At 39.0% G+C, this 15,133-nt stretch overlaps 1 protein-coding gene across 2 annotated transcripts in view; it reads left to right on the top strand.

Moving 5' to 3' along the window:
- The first annotated feature begins 570 nt into the window (after positions 1–570).
- TMEM30A (transmembrane protein 30A) overlaps positions 571–15,133 on the top strand; it is a 36,889-nt gene continuing 22,326 nt past the window's right edge. Inside the window, exon 1 of one of the 2 annotated variants that reach the window (XM_047732385.1) lies at positions 571–989. In XM_047732385.1, coding sequence (XP_047588341.1) covers positions 753–989 — 237 coding nt within the window. In that variant the 5' untranslated portion in view covers positions 571–752. The remainder of the gene's footprint in view (positions 990–15,133) is intronic. The other variant, XM_047732384.1, reaches the window with a different exon arrangement.

Below are 15,133 nucleotides of genomic sequence, written 5' to 3'. Positions count from 1 at the left end.
ATCTTGCTTAACGTTTACATTTGTGCCTTGAGCTGAGGTTTATATATTTTAGAGAAAATCGCTTATATATTTTAGAGAAAATTTTAGAGAAAACCAGGCAAACACTGCCATCCCACCAGGTTCAAGCTCTCTTGGCAGGGTCTTTTAAATGCGCCGATTCCCTTCAGAGAGGGTTTCGAGGTAAGACAAAAACCTGTCTGGCGCCCAAGTCAGCAGAAAGCCTTCTCTGTCAGCAGCTCCAGGGATGCTGAAGGTGATTTGGGCCGGGAGAGTCGGACCGGCGACCTAGCAGCGCCGTCGCCATGATAACCACGGCAGGAGGTAGGTGAGCGGGAACAGAAGCTTGGGAGTGAAGCAAAGACACACCTATTGCGTAAGCGTCCAAACACCCTCGCTCCCAGGGACGCGCAGGCGCAACGCTGCTCCACGCTCAGGGGTTTGAGGCCCTCACTTTGTCGTCACAGGGCAGATGGTCAGGGTGCGTCCGCCTTTTTCCTCCCCCTTCCATCCTCCTCCCTCTTTCCCCTCCCCTAGTCCTCCGTCTTCTCCCTCCTTCCTCTCTCCCTCCCTCTGGCGTCCCCAGCCGACACCCGCTTCCGGTCGGCGGCCGTCTGCGGAAGGGTGTCCCGCCTCTTCCGCCTTTACCGCGGAGGTGGCGGCGGCAGCGGCGCCTGCGCGTCTTCTGTCAGGGTCAGCAGGCGGGTCCCCTGGGTGGTCCACCTGCGCGTCGCGGAGCCGCGCCGTGGGGGTCGATGGCGATGAACTATAATGCGAAGGATGAAGTGGATGGTGGACCCCAATGTCCTCCCGGGGGCACCGCTAAGAACCGGAGACCGGATAACACGGCCTTCAAACAGCAACGGTTGCCGGCTTGGCAGCCCATCCTCACGGCTGGCACCGTGCTCCCTACCTTCTTCATCATCGGCCTCATCTTCATCCCCATTGGCATCGGCATCTTCGTCACCTCCAACAACATCCGCGAGATCGAGGTGAGGGGTGGGAGCGGCAGTGGGAGTTGGCGCTGCCCGGGAACGGGTTCCTCCGGGTCTGCGCTACTCCAGCCTCAGCTCCCTTGAGGTTGACAGGCTGGCTCTGCCCTCCCCCGCGTCTTTTCTTCCTCTTCCTCTGTTTCTCCTGTTTCTTTCTGTGTGTTTCCGAAATTTTGCAGTTTTTGTCCGAGTTTCCTCCTGCGATTTCCAGGGCTTCAGACGGGATGAATGTTTAATGCAGGGGGTGGGTCAGATGAAGAACGCCCCTTTAATGTGCGGTTCGTGTGGTTCTGTTGGGCTTTTTGCCTCCAACAGAGGTTAAAACACAGTGGGGGAAAAAGAAGTTCTGTCTAGATGTAACTCCGGGAGAATTGACTTGGTCAGAGTGTCGTTACCCGTGTTGGGGATTACAGAGATTAACGCGTTGGCCATTGTTAAGGGAAAGGAGCCAGGGTCATAGAGGTATTGATGATTTTATATAAATAAGTTTCCCAGATCACATATTAGGACACAAAACAGAAGTACGCACAGTACCTTTCATTTTGGGCTAGTATATGCTTTTAGTTCTAAGGCATTGATAGAGATAAAAGATAACCAGAATCTCCAATTCTAGTTTTTACTTTTAGGCCGCGTTTAATAATAATAGAATTTAAATTTTAAAAAGAGAGTCAAGGACTATACACAGAATTAGTTGTACACTATCTACTGAACACTTTACTGATATAAGACATGACAGACTTGGAGAAGCATCTTGACTTCAGAACAGCAATCATAGTATCTTCATCTATTTGTAGTGGTGGAGGTAGGTTGGTACTAGAATGTAAATACTTCGTAGAGATGTCCAGTACTAAAATCTGTACATCCCCTTTTCTGGTACACCAGATGGTATTTTTATCTGTTTGGAAGGGCAGGAGCTGGTATCAGGTTCTCTTGATTTCTTCTGTTCTTTCAGGTTATGCCATTTTTCTAATTTTATTAAATACTTTAAATCTGTGTATGTGATTTAATGGGACTTTCAGAGTAATTTTATTTCAATTCGGAATAGGCATGAAGATATCTACTTTACGCATAATCTGCGATGTTACTTCTAAAAGCAAAATCAATGTATCCTTTAATTGTACAATGATCAATTTTAAGTTTATAGTGGTAAGAATATTATCAATAGCATAGTACTTAAACCTTTTGCTAAAAATTCATTTTTGGTTTAATACGTGAAGAAAGTGCCACAATATGTTTATCCAGCATATATATTTATTTATTTTATCATTTTTCTCTCCCTAATAGTCCTGCAAATGTGGTGCTTGTTCACTCAACCACTCTAGGATCACACATATCAGGATATGAGCAAAACAGTGTAACACAAGGACCTATGGGCTCTAGGTTGGTGTTAGGCAGAGCTGGTGTTAAATTCCAGCTCAGCTACTAAAAAGCTCAGTTTATTGGGAAACTTTATCCCTCCAAGCCTAAGTTTTCTCACCTGTAAAATAGGTGAATAATGCCTATCTTATTAGATGTGGGAATTAAAAACAGTATAAATAACATTCCTGGCACTAAGTTTTTAAAATAAATAGTTACTGTCATTATGATAATCACTGATCAGGAGATGAGAAATGGAGTCAGAGAGGTTGGTATTTGTTACTAAGCTAACAGAGTATTGTAAAATGGAGGCAGAAACCTGGATGTCTTGATTCCCAGCCTTAATCTTTTACACTATGCTGGAATCATAACTGCGTTGTGAATAGTTAAGTAGAAGAAAATAATTTAACATTAGAAATTGGATCATTTTACTTAAACGTAAGATATTAAGATGGAAATAGCAATAATTTGGAATTTTATACTATGGGAATTTAGTAAATTATCAGAACTCAATTTGTTAATATTTACTATACTATGAAGATAAATATTTACTTTAAAACTTTTGGGTTCTGAATTAAGTAAGGTTCTTTACACTAAGTGGTTGTTGAAATGGAAATTTTTTGACTACTTCTCATGTATGTAATTCTGATATCAAAGTGCCTGAGGAGTCTCCTGCACCTCGGTCTAATGGTTAAAAGGGAACTAAGAGTCAAGGCAGTACTGTTGAGGTCTCAGGTCTGTTACTCTAGTTTGTGATGATTCTTGGTATGTTTTTGAGACTTAGTTTCTTTTTCTTGAAGAATCAAAAAATTCAGTCTAGGGATGCCTGGGTGGCTCAGTTGGTTGAGCAGCTGCCTTCGGCTCAGGTCATTATCCCAGCGTCCTGGGATTGAGTCCCACATGGGGCTCCTTGCTCTGCAGGGAGCCTGCTTCTCCCTCTGCCTCTGCTGCCACTTGGCCTGCCTGTGCTCGCTCGCGCTCTCTCTCTCTCTGGCAAATAAATAAATAAAATCTTTAAAAAAAAAAAATTCAGTCTAGATGATCTCTGATATGCTGTTCAGTTCTAAAAATTTATGACTTCCAGCTTTAATGAGGTTTAAAAAATGCTGTGTATTCAAATTGGGTCACCTTTAGAACCACAGGAAATTAAAATTAGGAATTTTGTACTAACACTGACAATATAGTTGTGTAAACAGAATTGCAATTTTTTAAAAATTTGGCTGTTGAACTATGCAGAATATTGGTTCTGGATTAGGTGTGGAATACTAGAGAAACCTGGAGAACTTTCCCCAAATGCACATGCTTCTTTTTGCAAGCTCTCCACCCTCTGTTAGCTACTAGTTTAGGTTAAAATTTGTTGAGGGTTAGGGTGCCGTGGTGGACCAGGTCATGATACCAGGGTCCTGGGACTGAGCCCCCTGTTGGGCTTTCTAAAGCTCAGCAGGGAGTCTGATTCTCCCTCTCCCTTTGACCCTCCCCCCTGCTTGAGCTCTCTTTCTGGCATGCTCTCGCTCTCAAATGAATAAGTAAAAAAATCTAAAAATGTATATATATGTTGAGGTTTATTAAAAGTAAGTGGGTAATAACAAGTTCTTTCCAACTTCTACACTGTAAGTTTCTCACACTTGGCTTATTTTATCAATTTTGAAAATTTTAGGAACTTTGATTGCTGTATTACATCAAATTATTAGGCAAGAGGAGACTTGTCAAATAAGAATGCTTTTGTAATATAGCTTAGAGTGCTAAGATCAGAAGTCCAAATATTTTAGACACAAAAATCAGTAGGTCTATACCCTTCTTCCAGAAGGGTATCATTTTTAAAAATTAATCTTGTAAAGCACATTGGACTCTGCTGAAAAAGTTATAAAAAAGATATTTTTAAATTATAATGCTTACATTTGGCAGTATTATCTCTCCAGCCCCATCCTGTTAGGTTTGTATATCTTGTTTAGTTGGTTTTTAGTTTTTCCACCATCTAATTCAGTGAAGTTATTAGAAAACTAAAATTGTTAATTTTATCATTCATACAAAAATATTTTAAATATTTAATATGTCGCTTGACATTAAATTTTAATATCTTCATTTATTATTAGCAGCAAGTAATTTCCTTTAATTTGGCAGTTGTAGGAGTCAGGCACATCCTTTTCTGACAAAAATAATGATTTTCTAGTCTAGGGCCTTTGTTGGTGAGACTGAGCTATTACCCGAATACAGCTACCTTCAAAAAGCTAATGAGATATTCTTAACTTTTACAAAGGCATTTATCAGTGTGAATGCTTAGAATCGGATGACTACATTTTTCAAAGTAATGTCCAGAGTAAATTTAAAAACTAAATATTTACCTTAAATTAATACTGCCAAAGGTGCTCAGGAAACTTTTTCATTAAATTTTAATGGAATAGAACTCCCCTTTCCACCCACAACATGTTTGATAGAGAAATCCCAACTCTCCTCTGCTTTTATCTTACTATGTCATTTACTGCCCTCAATTATTTAATCCTGGTTACTTTCTGTTTTCCTCATTTCCTAGTTATATTCCTATATAACTTGGATTCTTACATAATAAGATTTTTAAGAGGATTAGATTTCTCTTCTGCATTTAGCATTATTCTTTGTTTATACTTAGCTCACAGCTAAGAGTCAAGGAAGAATAAATTGCTGGGTAGAAATAATGGTTAAAGATAAGGCACTGTATGTTAAGAAATTTAAAATTTTCCTATTCAGATGAATTACAGTGGCTTAGAAGCTGACTCTTAGAAATTAAGAGGTTTGTGTTGTGTTTTAATTTGTTTCTCAAGCAACTTTGGTACTTAGAGCAAGGCATGGCAAAGTAAATATGGCTGGTCCAGACCATTTTGTAAAGCTCAGGAACTGAGACTGCTTCTATAGATGAACATTTGCAGTTGATTTGGTGATAGAAAACACTGACTTTGGACCCCAGTTATGTGAAATGTTATCCCTGAAAAATAATTTCATTCTTATTAGTAGACCTGCGTTACCAGAAGATTGTATGCTAGTGCTAATATATTTTGAATTTCATCAATACAAATTTGTGCAAAGTTGTTTTCTCTTTTTATATAAAGAACCTACATAATATTGTTGGGTCCGTAATCAAAGGAGCGAGACTGATACAAAGCGAAGGTCAAGCAAAGTTTTATTTCCCACCAAGCATCGAGAATCAAACCGACCGGCTGGGGCCGTCTCTTACAAAGAGGTGACCCTTCCCTGCCTTACAGACTAACTTTTATAGAGGAAAGGCCATGTGGTTGAGCCTGGCCACACGCAGGTGGCCAGTGAGATTGCAACACACAGAGAAAGCTGCATGGTCATGCTAGGTCACACACGGGTGGCCAATTGAATTACAATTCACCCCATAGCCTATCACCTTGGTCAGAATTGGCGCCCAAAAGGCGGGGCCCATACTCTTTGGTAGCTAGGGAGACAGTATGCACGCTCCACTGATTGGATGTCACCACCTGGCCCGACTCATCCCTGCATCCAGGCTCTGTTATCTCTACCTGACCTGACCCACCCTTGTATTTGGGCTCTGTTATCTGGGACTGGTCGACTGGACTTGCTTTTAAGTAGGTTGGGGGGGGGCGAGGGGGGGTTCGGAGGGGGGCAGGATCAGTTTAAGTTTTACTGCATAAACAACAAAATCACTGTTTAACCGGATAGAATCGCTCTGGCTAAATAGGCCCTTACCATATCCTCGACTTTGCTTCTTGGTTTGCAAAGCCTAGAGTGTTTACTTTCTGGCCCTTTACAGAAAAGAATTTCCTGCCCTTGATTTAGAGTTTTAAAGAAACATACTGGCAAATTCATCATTTGTTACAAAAATAGCAATTTTTAACTTAAACTTTATAATTCTCAATAATCTTTCAAGGTAGGTATAATGATCTCTGATAATTGCTTGTGTTCAGCCTTCTTTGTACACATTTCATAGATAAAAAAGGCCTTAGCTAAACGTATTAATCTTGGTCCAGGTGATACCATTCTTCATTTCTTTACACAGTCAGATAAAGTTCAAGCAACCTTTAAAAAATTGCTTTTGAGATTTTTACTTTGGAGAAAGGATTCCAGATAAATTCTTTAGTGTGGAAGTATTAGTTCAAAGGGGTACTTAAAATGCTATTTTATTTATTTATTTATTTATTAAAGAGAGAGAAAGGGAATAATTTTTTTTTAAGTTTTTTTTTTAATTTATTTGACAGAGATCACAAGTAGGCAGAGAGGCAGGCAGAGAGAGAGAGAGAGAGAGAGAGGAGGAAGCAGGCTCCCGACTGAGCAGAGAGCCCAATGTGGGGCTTGATCCTAGGACCCTGGGATTGTGAGCTGAGCCGAAGGCAGAGGCTTTAACCCACTTTAACCAGGCGCCCCTAAAATGCCATTTTTAGAGCTTAATCTAGTTAATACTTACTGCGATTTACCTTATTACTCAGCATTTTGTTGGGTGACCTGCTTAGGTCTTATATTGATTTCCTTTAAGACGGATTTACATTCAAAAATGGAAATTTTCCAGTCCTTCTTATACAGTGTGAAAACTGCATGTCCTTCAAATTCCTCCTTTCCCAGCTTATTAAATTCAGTTTGGTTCTGAGGAATAGGATATATTTTTAGAGTTACTAAGAAGAAAGGACAGTTTTATTTAGAGGAACAATTACAGTGGTAGCAAAACAAAGTTGAGAAATATGATAACCTTTAAACTAATCTAGTCATCTACATCTGTTCATTTTAGCTCTGGTTATTTGTGTTTTGTATTTAAGCTAATGGGCATATGTACAGTTTACCATTGTATTCTGTATTATGCTTTGTATGCTTTTGACATTTAATAACCACTACTTTTTAAAATCGAGTGAACTCTAGTTCCTCTTCCCCCTGGTAGCTTCTTTCTTTCTAGGATAAGTTATGGACTGTTGTCTTCAGTATGAACTTTTCCCCCCTACCTTTACTGAGGTATATAATTAACAAATAAAAATTTTATATTTTAAGGTCTTCAGTGTATGATGGTTTGATATATGTATGTATGCATTGTGAAATGATCACCATAATCAAGCTGATTAATACATCCATCACCTACCACAGTTAACTTTTTTAAAAAGATTTTTTTGGTGTAAACACTTCAGTGAGAATACTTAAGGTCCACTCTTAACAAAAAGATAGAGATAACAAGTGCTGGTGAAGGTGTAGAGAAGAGGGAACGCCAGTGGAATGTAAATCGGTACAACCATTATGGAAGAGCATCAGAAAATTTACAAAGGAACTACCATATGATCCCACAGTCCCACTACTGGGTATATATCCAAAGGAAATGAAGTTAGTATCTGAAAGGGTTATCTGCACTCACATGTTCACAAACCTTGTGTTTATATCCAGTAGATTTTATTACAATCTGGACATTAGGTCAGGCTACCCTTGAATTTTAGCTGTTAAAGGATTTAGTGGGTTTTGGTGGTAAAAACTCATAGACTGAGTTAAGATTATCAAGAGTTTTAATTGATATTTTGCACACTCTGTATGCAGAGTGCTGCTGTGGACATAGTGAACATTAGAAAAATGTGAACAGAGCCTCTTTAAATTTTTTTTTTTCTTCTTAAGCAGAGAGTAGTCTTTCTTAAGGACCCTAGAATCTTTTGGGGGGTATGAGATTATACATCTAAAAGGAAAACAAAGCCTTGCTAGGTGAGTGGCACAAGCAGAACATGCCTTAATAGTTCAAAGGAAGATAAGATTACATCTGTCTTTAATAACCATGGGAGGCTTTGTGGTGGAAGTGGGCTTTGAACTGGAACTGGAAGGATAAATAACACTTCTAAATGGGAAGTTGGATGCATTCCAAGAAAGGAGATTAATATGAGGAAAGGGGTAGTGACAGAAAATCAAAAGGTGTATAGAGAATATAGGAGTAAGGGCAAATAAGCCAGTGCCAGATTGTGGATAGACTTTGAGTATTTGAGTATTTGATAATGAGTATGTAAATTAGGGAAGTGACATGATTGATACAGTGTGTATCTGTTAGGATTGGGTTCAACCATGAGGAATTAAGATTTTCCTTCTCATGTAAAAATCCCTTAGAAACACAGTCTCTGGCTAGGGTGGAGGTACTGTTTTACTAGGTCTAGTTTACTGCTCTGCCATTGGTAGGGATTGAAACTGATGCTAACAGTCCGGAATGAAGGATAGAGCTCTGTTGTCACATCCTTTTCCAGGCTGCAGTGTGAAAGAAGAGATAAAGAACAAAGGGGTAGGCCTTCTAAAGATGATTTGAGGAAGCTGCCACGTACTACCTCCACTTAGTAACAAGGACACACTAGCTGTAAGGGCAGCTAGAGGTTAGAAATGTGGCCTTTATTTTGATAACAAGATTCTCAGCTGGTAATTGAGGTTTGTTTTTTTTTTTAAATTAAGGTTTTTATTTTAATTTCAGTGTAGTTAACATACAGTGTTATGGGGCGCCTGGGTGGCTCAGTGGGTTAAGCCGCTGCCTTCGGCTCAGGTCATGATCCCAGGTCCTGGGTTCGAGCCCCACATCGGGCTTTCTGCTCAGCGGGGAGCCTGCTTCCTCCTCTCTCTCTGCCTGCCTCTCTGCCTACTTGTGATTTCTCTCTGTCAAATAAATAAATAAAATCTTAAAAAAAAAACATACAGTGTTATATTAGTTTCAGGTGTACAGTACAGTGATTCAGCATTCTATACATTACTCAGTGCTCATAGTGATAAGTGTACTCTTTAATCCCCATCCCCTATTGCCCCCATCCCCCTGCCTACCCCCACCTCTGGTAATCGTCAGTTTGTTCTCTAAATTAGTAATTGAGTTTTAAGCTATGGAAGAAAGGTAGCACAGAAATTGAGGTTGGAGGATGTTAGGAGTCTCCGCAAAATAAAGCTATATATAGAAAGATTTGTCTGGTGGTAATATATTGACTGGATGGGAGCTAAGTCATCTAGATATAAGGCTAGGAGTTTAGGCATGGAAAAATAGTTTGCATTTTTATATTGATTATAGTATTGAGTTGAACTTGATTTCATAGTAAAAGGCAGTATGTGTTTTATATGTGAAAAGCAAATCCAACTTTATTACTTTGCTGTTAAGTTTTTTAAAAAAATAAGTTAATAGGAATTTTGAATATCATCACCTTCCTCTTATTTTCTTCAGCCTCTTTTTTCTTTCTCTGTTCAGCATATAAGTATTCCAGTTTTACCTCTTAAAAAAATGAAAGTCCTATCTTAATTCTGTTTAGTAATAAAAATATTAACAACTTGCCTTTGAGATTTTACTGTGCTAAGAATTTTACATACATATGTCATTTGATTCATTTGATATGATGACACAATGGTAATGTTGTTATTATTCCTTTTTGGGGGGGTCATTAAATCTGAGATTAAGTCCTTTCTTAGTCACATAGCTAGAATTCACATCCTAGCACTCTTACCTCTTGTTTTGATTCTTGTAGGTGCTGGTCTGTATTCTCTTTTTCCACACAGTCTGTGTGAAAAGAAGGGCCATACTTGTTGATAATGTACATTCTTACCTTTCATTGACTTGCTCTTTAATTCAGTATATCTGAAGTATGTTGGATAGTGAAAAGTGCCATGAAGAAAAATGAAGGGAAGGGAATATGAATGGTTGACAGTTTCAAATAAAATAGGAAGGTTTCAGTAAAGTGGTACTTGAATAAAGATCTAAAAGAAGTCAGGGAATGAGCCATATTGGTAACTGAGGGAAGGATGTACCAGGCAGAAGAAAGAATAAGAGCAAAAGTCCTGAAGAGTGTGTTTATTAGCATGTTTGAGGAACAGCAAAGAGGCCAGTGTGGCTGGAATAGAGTGAGAAGTGGAGAAGGATAGAAGAAATGAGGTTAGAGTGGTAAAGTATCAGGCTGCACAGCACAGGGGCCACTGTAAGGATTTTGGAAGCCACTGAAAAGGTTCACACACATAGGTGACATGATTTTACTTACAGTTAAAAGAGTCACTCTGGCCATGATAAGGAGAATATTACCTGGAGGATAAAAGTAGAAGCAGGTATGGGGAAGCAAGAATTCCCTGTCTTCTTCAAGCTAGCTGGGCTAAGAATTAAATTGACATGAGATTGATTAATAGGAGAAAATCAAATTTAATAGTGTACATATGGGGAGTCCACACAGACATGGAAATTCCAAAACCAGGCAAAATTAGGTTTATATGTCATAATGAACTAAGGAGAAGGGTAGGGGTCTGTTACTGCAAAGGGAAGGAATGTAGTTCACAGGAAGATCTGTAATTGCTTGGTAAGCAAATGTTTGCTGGGCCACTCAGAAACCGTGGGACATAGAAGACTGATCAAACAGGCCTGGCTCTCTAGGTTCTTCCCTGTTGACCCTATCTAGTTCATCGTATAATGTAGTTATCTTAGGTGATAGCTCTTTTCCTGGAGCAGGCCCTCTAAATTATTTTTAGGCAGTTGTAGGGGGAGGTAAAACCTTTTTCTGAATCTGCTGGGTTTTGATGGCTTTTTAACTTAAATGATCCTCATTACCACTGGCCCATCTTGGAGCAGCTTGCCCTTGGTCCTACGCAGGGAAACCAGATAAAGGTCTGCTGCCATAATTCAAACAGGAGATTAGGGGGCCACAGTAGAATGGTTGCAGTAAAAAGCATTTAGATTTAGAATATATTATGACATGGATATCATGTATAAAATTTATTCTTTTGTTTAGTTACTGTATATTGAATTGTTAAAACATAGGCAAATGTTGGATTAATGAATTTTTTTAAATAAAAAGAATATATTATGAACATAGAGCTCATGGAATTTTCTCAGGTAGTAAACATGCTGGGGGGTGAGAGAAATTGTAGAATAAAAGATAACTTTCAGATATTTTGACCTACATTGGAAGGATGGAGTTATAATTTATTGAGATGGGGGAAGACTGCAGAAGTGTTTTAGTATAGTTTTAGGGGCTTTTGGAGGGTGACTTATTAGGACGAGATGACTTTTAGACATTCAAATTGGAAATAATGAGTAGGCAATTGAATATATGAGTCTAGGGGGAAGGTTGAGACTTGGGTTATAAATTTTGAGGGTTAATCAGCATAGATGATTTATAAAGACATAAGGTGGAATGAAGTCAAGAGAGTGGTTGCAGGTCAAAGAAAAGTGAGAGCGTCTAGACAGCCCAGTCACTCCAATGTTTGTGGAGGCTGGGGAGATGAGGAGGAACAGCAAAGGAGATTAGAAAGGAGCAGCCAGTGAAGTGGGAGAAAAACAAGGTAAACTTGGTGTCCTGGAAAACAGTTTTAGGAAAAAGCCTGTGAACACTTAATGCTCAGTGCTCCTGCTTATTATAGTTCACATAAAGGGAGGACTGAGAGCTGACCTTGGAATTACATGATGCATTTCATAATAGAAGAAGCAGTGATGAACCTGTCCTACAGTGAGTGCCATCACCATCCATATGTGTTTTTTTTTTTTAAGATTTTATTTATTTATTTGACAGAGATTACAAGTAGGCAGAGAGGCAGGCAGAGAGCGAGGAAGGGAAGCAGGCTCCCTGCTGTGCAGAGAACCCTGTGCGGGGGGGAGGGGTGGGGGCTTGATCCCAGAACCCTGAGATCATGACCCGAGCCGAAGGCAGAGGCTTTAACTCACTGAGCCACCCAGGCACCCCACATCCACATGGTTTTTCACATCAGAAATCCTGGAATTCAAACTAAACTTGATTATCATTATCCTATCTCTAGGCACTAAGTTCTGTGATTTTTCTTGCTTAAAATTTCTTGCTTAAAATTTTTCCTATGGCTTCTACTATTCAGGCTTATGTTCAAACCCCTTAATGTGGAATGTATTTTTCTTCAAGATGGGCTACTTTTGTGCTTCTTTAGCCTTACCTCCTACCACTCCCTTACTGTTTGCTCTAGCCATAGCAAACTACTGTAGTTTCTGGAATGTGGCATGCTGCCAGATCTACCTGAATTGTCCGTCCTTTTCTTATTCTTCCATTTGTCTCAAATTTCATTCCTGTCAACACTATGGAAAATGTTCCCTGATTCCTCCCTTTCCCCACCTGATATAAATGCTTCTCAGGTCCCATAAGTACTAGCTTATGGCTTTTCATAACATTATCAAATTATATCTGGTAATTATTAAAATGATTTTACTTTCACTAGCCTGTAAATTCTTTTGTAGTATGAACAATGTGTTTTCCCATTATGTATTCCCATCCTGTAGCACAATATTTGGCATTTAATAGGGGATAAGATGTTTTAATGAACAAATTAATTAACTAAATTCAATAAGTACAATCAAGAAATTTTAAAACAGTTTACTGAGAGTTTATTGATCATCTGAATGGTATTGTGTGTCTCAAGGAGTTATTGAAATTAGCCAAGGAAAGTGTTATAGAGTACAAGATGAAACTTGTATTAATATGATATCCACCCCATGTGTATAGGTAAAACAAATTTGCCAGTTGAACAGTCATCTAGAGAATGCTGAAAATTCAGCAAACAGGTTGATTGGCAAATGTTGCAGCAAATGAGGGGGGAGTACATGATTTTTTAAAATGTCATGAAATACATCCCCTGCTCCTATACACAAACATGGGCTTTTTTTGAGGTTTATTATTTATTTTATTTTTAAAAAGATTTTATTTATTTGACAGAGAGAGACACAGTGAGAGAGGGAGCACAAGGAAGTGGGTGTGGGAGTGGGAGGAAGAAGCAGGCTTCCTGCTGAGCGGGGAGCCTAACATGGGGCTTGATCCTAGGATTCTGGGATCATGACCTGAGCCGAATGCAGACACTTAACAAATGAGCCACCCAGATGCCCCTTTTTGAGGTTTATTTTAAAAAGAAGTAGGGGCGCCTGGGTGTCTCAGTGGGTTAAAGTCTCTGCCTTTGGCTTAGGTCATGATCTCAGGGTCCTGGAATTGAGCCCCCACATCGGACTCTCTGCTCAGCGGGGAGCCTGCTTCCACCTCTCTCTCTCTGCCTGCCTCCCTGCCTACTTGTGATCTCTGCCTGTCAAATAAATAAATAAAATCTTTAAAAAGAAAAAAAGTGCTGTTGTATACATATTAGTTCTGAAAAATTGGAAGCCATAGACCAGCCAACCAACCAACAGTTACATGGATTTGTAGTTTAATTTCTAAAATTAATTGAAACTTATTTAAGAATGATTAGAAGATTATAGCATCTAATAGCATTGTTCATCAATACACTAAGCTGGCTATTGTTCTAAGTTCTCAGGTCTCAGATTATATATGATTATGTTTAGTTTTGAAAAAGTTTTTTTTAACTTCGTTATTTTTTAAAAAGATATAATGTCCTTTTCCTCCTCCTTTTAAAAATATTAGAATGAGGTCTCAAAGTTTGATCTGTAGTGCAAGCAATGAGAGTCAAATTCAGGGATACTAATTATATTGCTAAGGAAGAATTAGCAGAACTTGGAGGCCAATGCTAAAGTTGATGTTGAGATTTTGAACTTGGATGCTTGGTACAGTGGTGATACTGTAGCCAGGACACAGGGGTGCAAGAGCACCTGGCTCCGGGGGTCCCAAATAGATCAGATTAGGCCAGTTGCCGCTGACAAAATCCAAAGACAGAAAGAGGAGTAGTGGCGAAACAAGAAGAGAATCTATTTCAGTGTGGCCAACACGGGAAGATAGTGGACTAGTTTCCCAAAGGCTATCTCCAAAGTGTTGAAAATACTTCTAGGTTTATATAAGGAAAATGTGGGACAAAGTTCACTGGGTACACACAGGTGGGCAGTAAAGGTCAGGTGAGTCATTGTCTTGGGGGTCAGCCATTCTGATTTTGCTGGCTCAGGGTAGTCCTTATTGCTGAGGGGGTAATTTTGGTCCCCAGTCATGGGGATACTTTGCCTGTAGGATCTTTTGCTTGAGTTAATCGATAAGCTGGAAAGAATCAGAAAGTACAGACTGAAGTCAAAATGGAGGTAGTTGAAATAAGTCCTCTTTTAGTACTGTTTATAGGTATCAAAAGACAACCACTGACTGGGTGTGAGATTAAGGGATTCAATGAACTATCATTACTGATTTTTTTAAAGTCAAGTTTTTAGTGAAGCACAACCAAAAAGGATTAAAAAATCACATACATATAGCTTAATTTTGAAAAGATCACCATAGATTTGAAATAGAGATGGTAAGAGTTTAATTAGGAGGTAAGAAACTCAACTAAGTGAATACATCTAGGAATAAAAAGTTGGACTAGGGGGTGGAGATAAGACCAGTGACAATTTAGAGAGGGCGGTATAATGGATGCCACGTGGTTTAAGACAGCATTGCCAGGAAGGAGCACTGGAGACAAAGGTAAAAGCCACTAATATTTGAACATCTGTTGGACTATACAAAAACAATATTTTGTATAGAAATGACCATGTATTCTTCCAAAGAGAAAGCTCTGCTTTACTCACTGATTTATCTGTTCCTTTGATCTTCCCTGTTATATAGTTTGAATCATAATTAGCAAAGCCCTTTTCATCAGTTCTATCCTAGGCAGTTTTTATAACTTGATAACCTTAGTAAGACTTTTAAGGAATTTTATGTTGGAGTTTATTTTTGTGTGTGTAGAAATGGGTTAAATGTCATATATAAAACTTTGTATGAAAATTTATATTATAAAATTACATTTCAAACACTAAAAATTAAGATAGTCCTGGGATGATATTGTCAGGGAGGAAGAATATCTGCTACCCTTCTTCAAGATCCTTCTAGGTGGACTAAGAATCAAATTGACATGAGACAGATTAACAGGAGAAAATCAAATTTGGTAATCCATGTACAGAA

This window comes from Lutra lutra, chromosome 6 (genome assembly GCF_902655055.1).
Source record: "Lutra lutra chromosome 6, mLutLut1.2, whole genome shotgun sequence".
NCBI classification, from domain to species: Eukaryota; Metazoa; Chordata; class Mammalia; order Carnivora; family Mustelidae; genus Lutra; species Lutra lutra.
The sequence above is the reverse complement of the archived record's forward strand: the minus strand, read 5'-3'. Positions and strand labels throughout refer to the sequence as shown.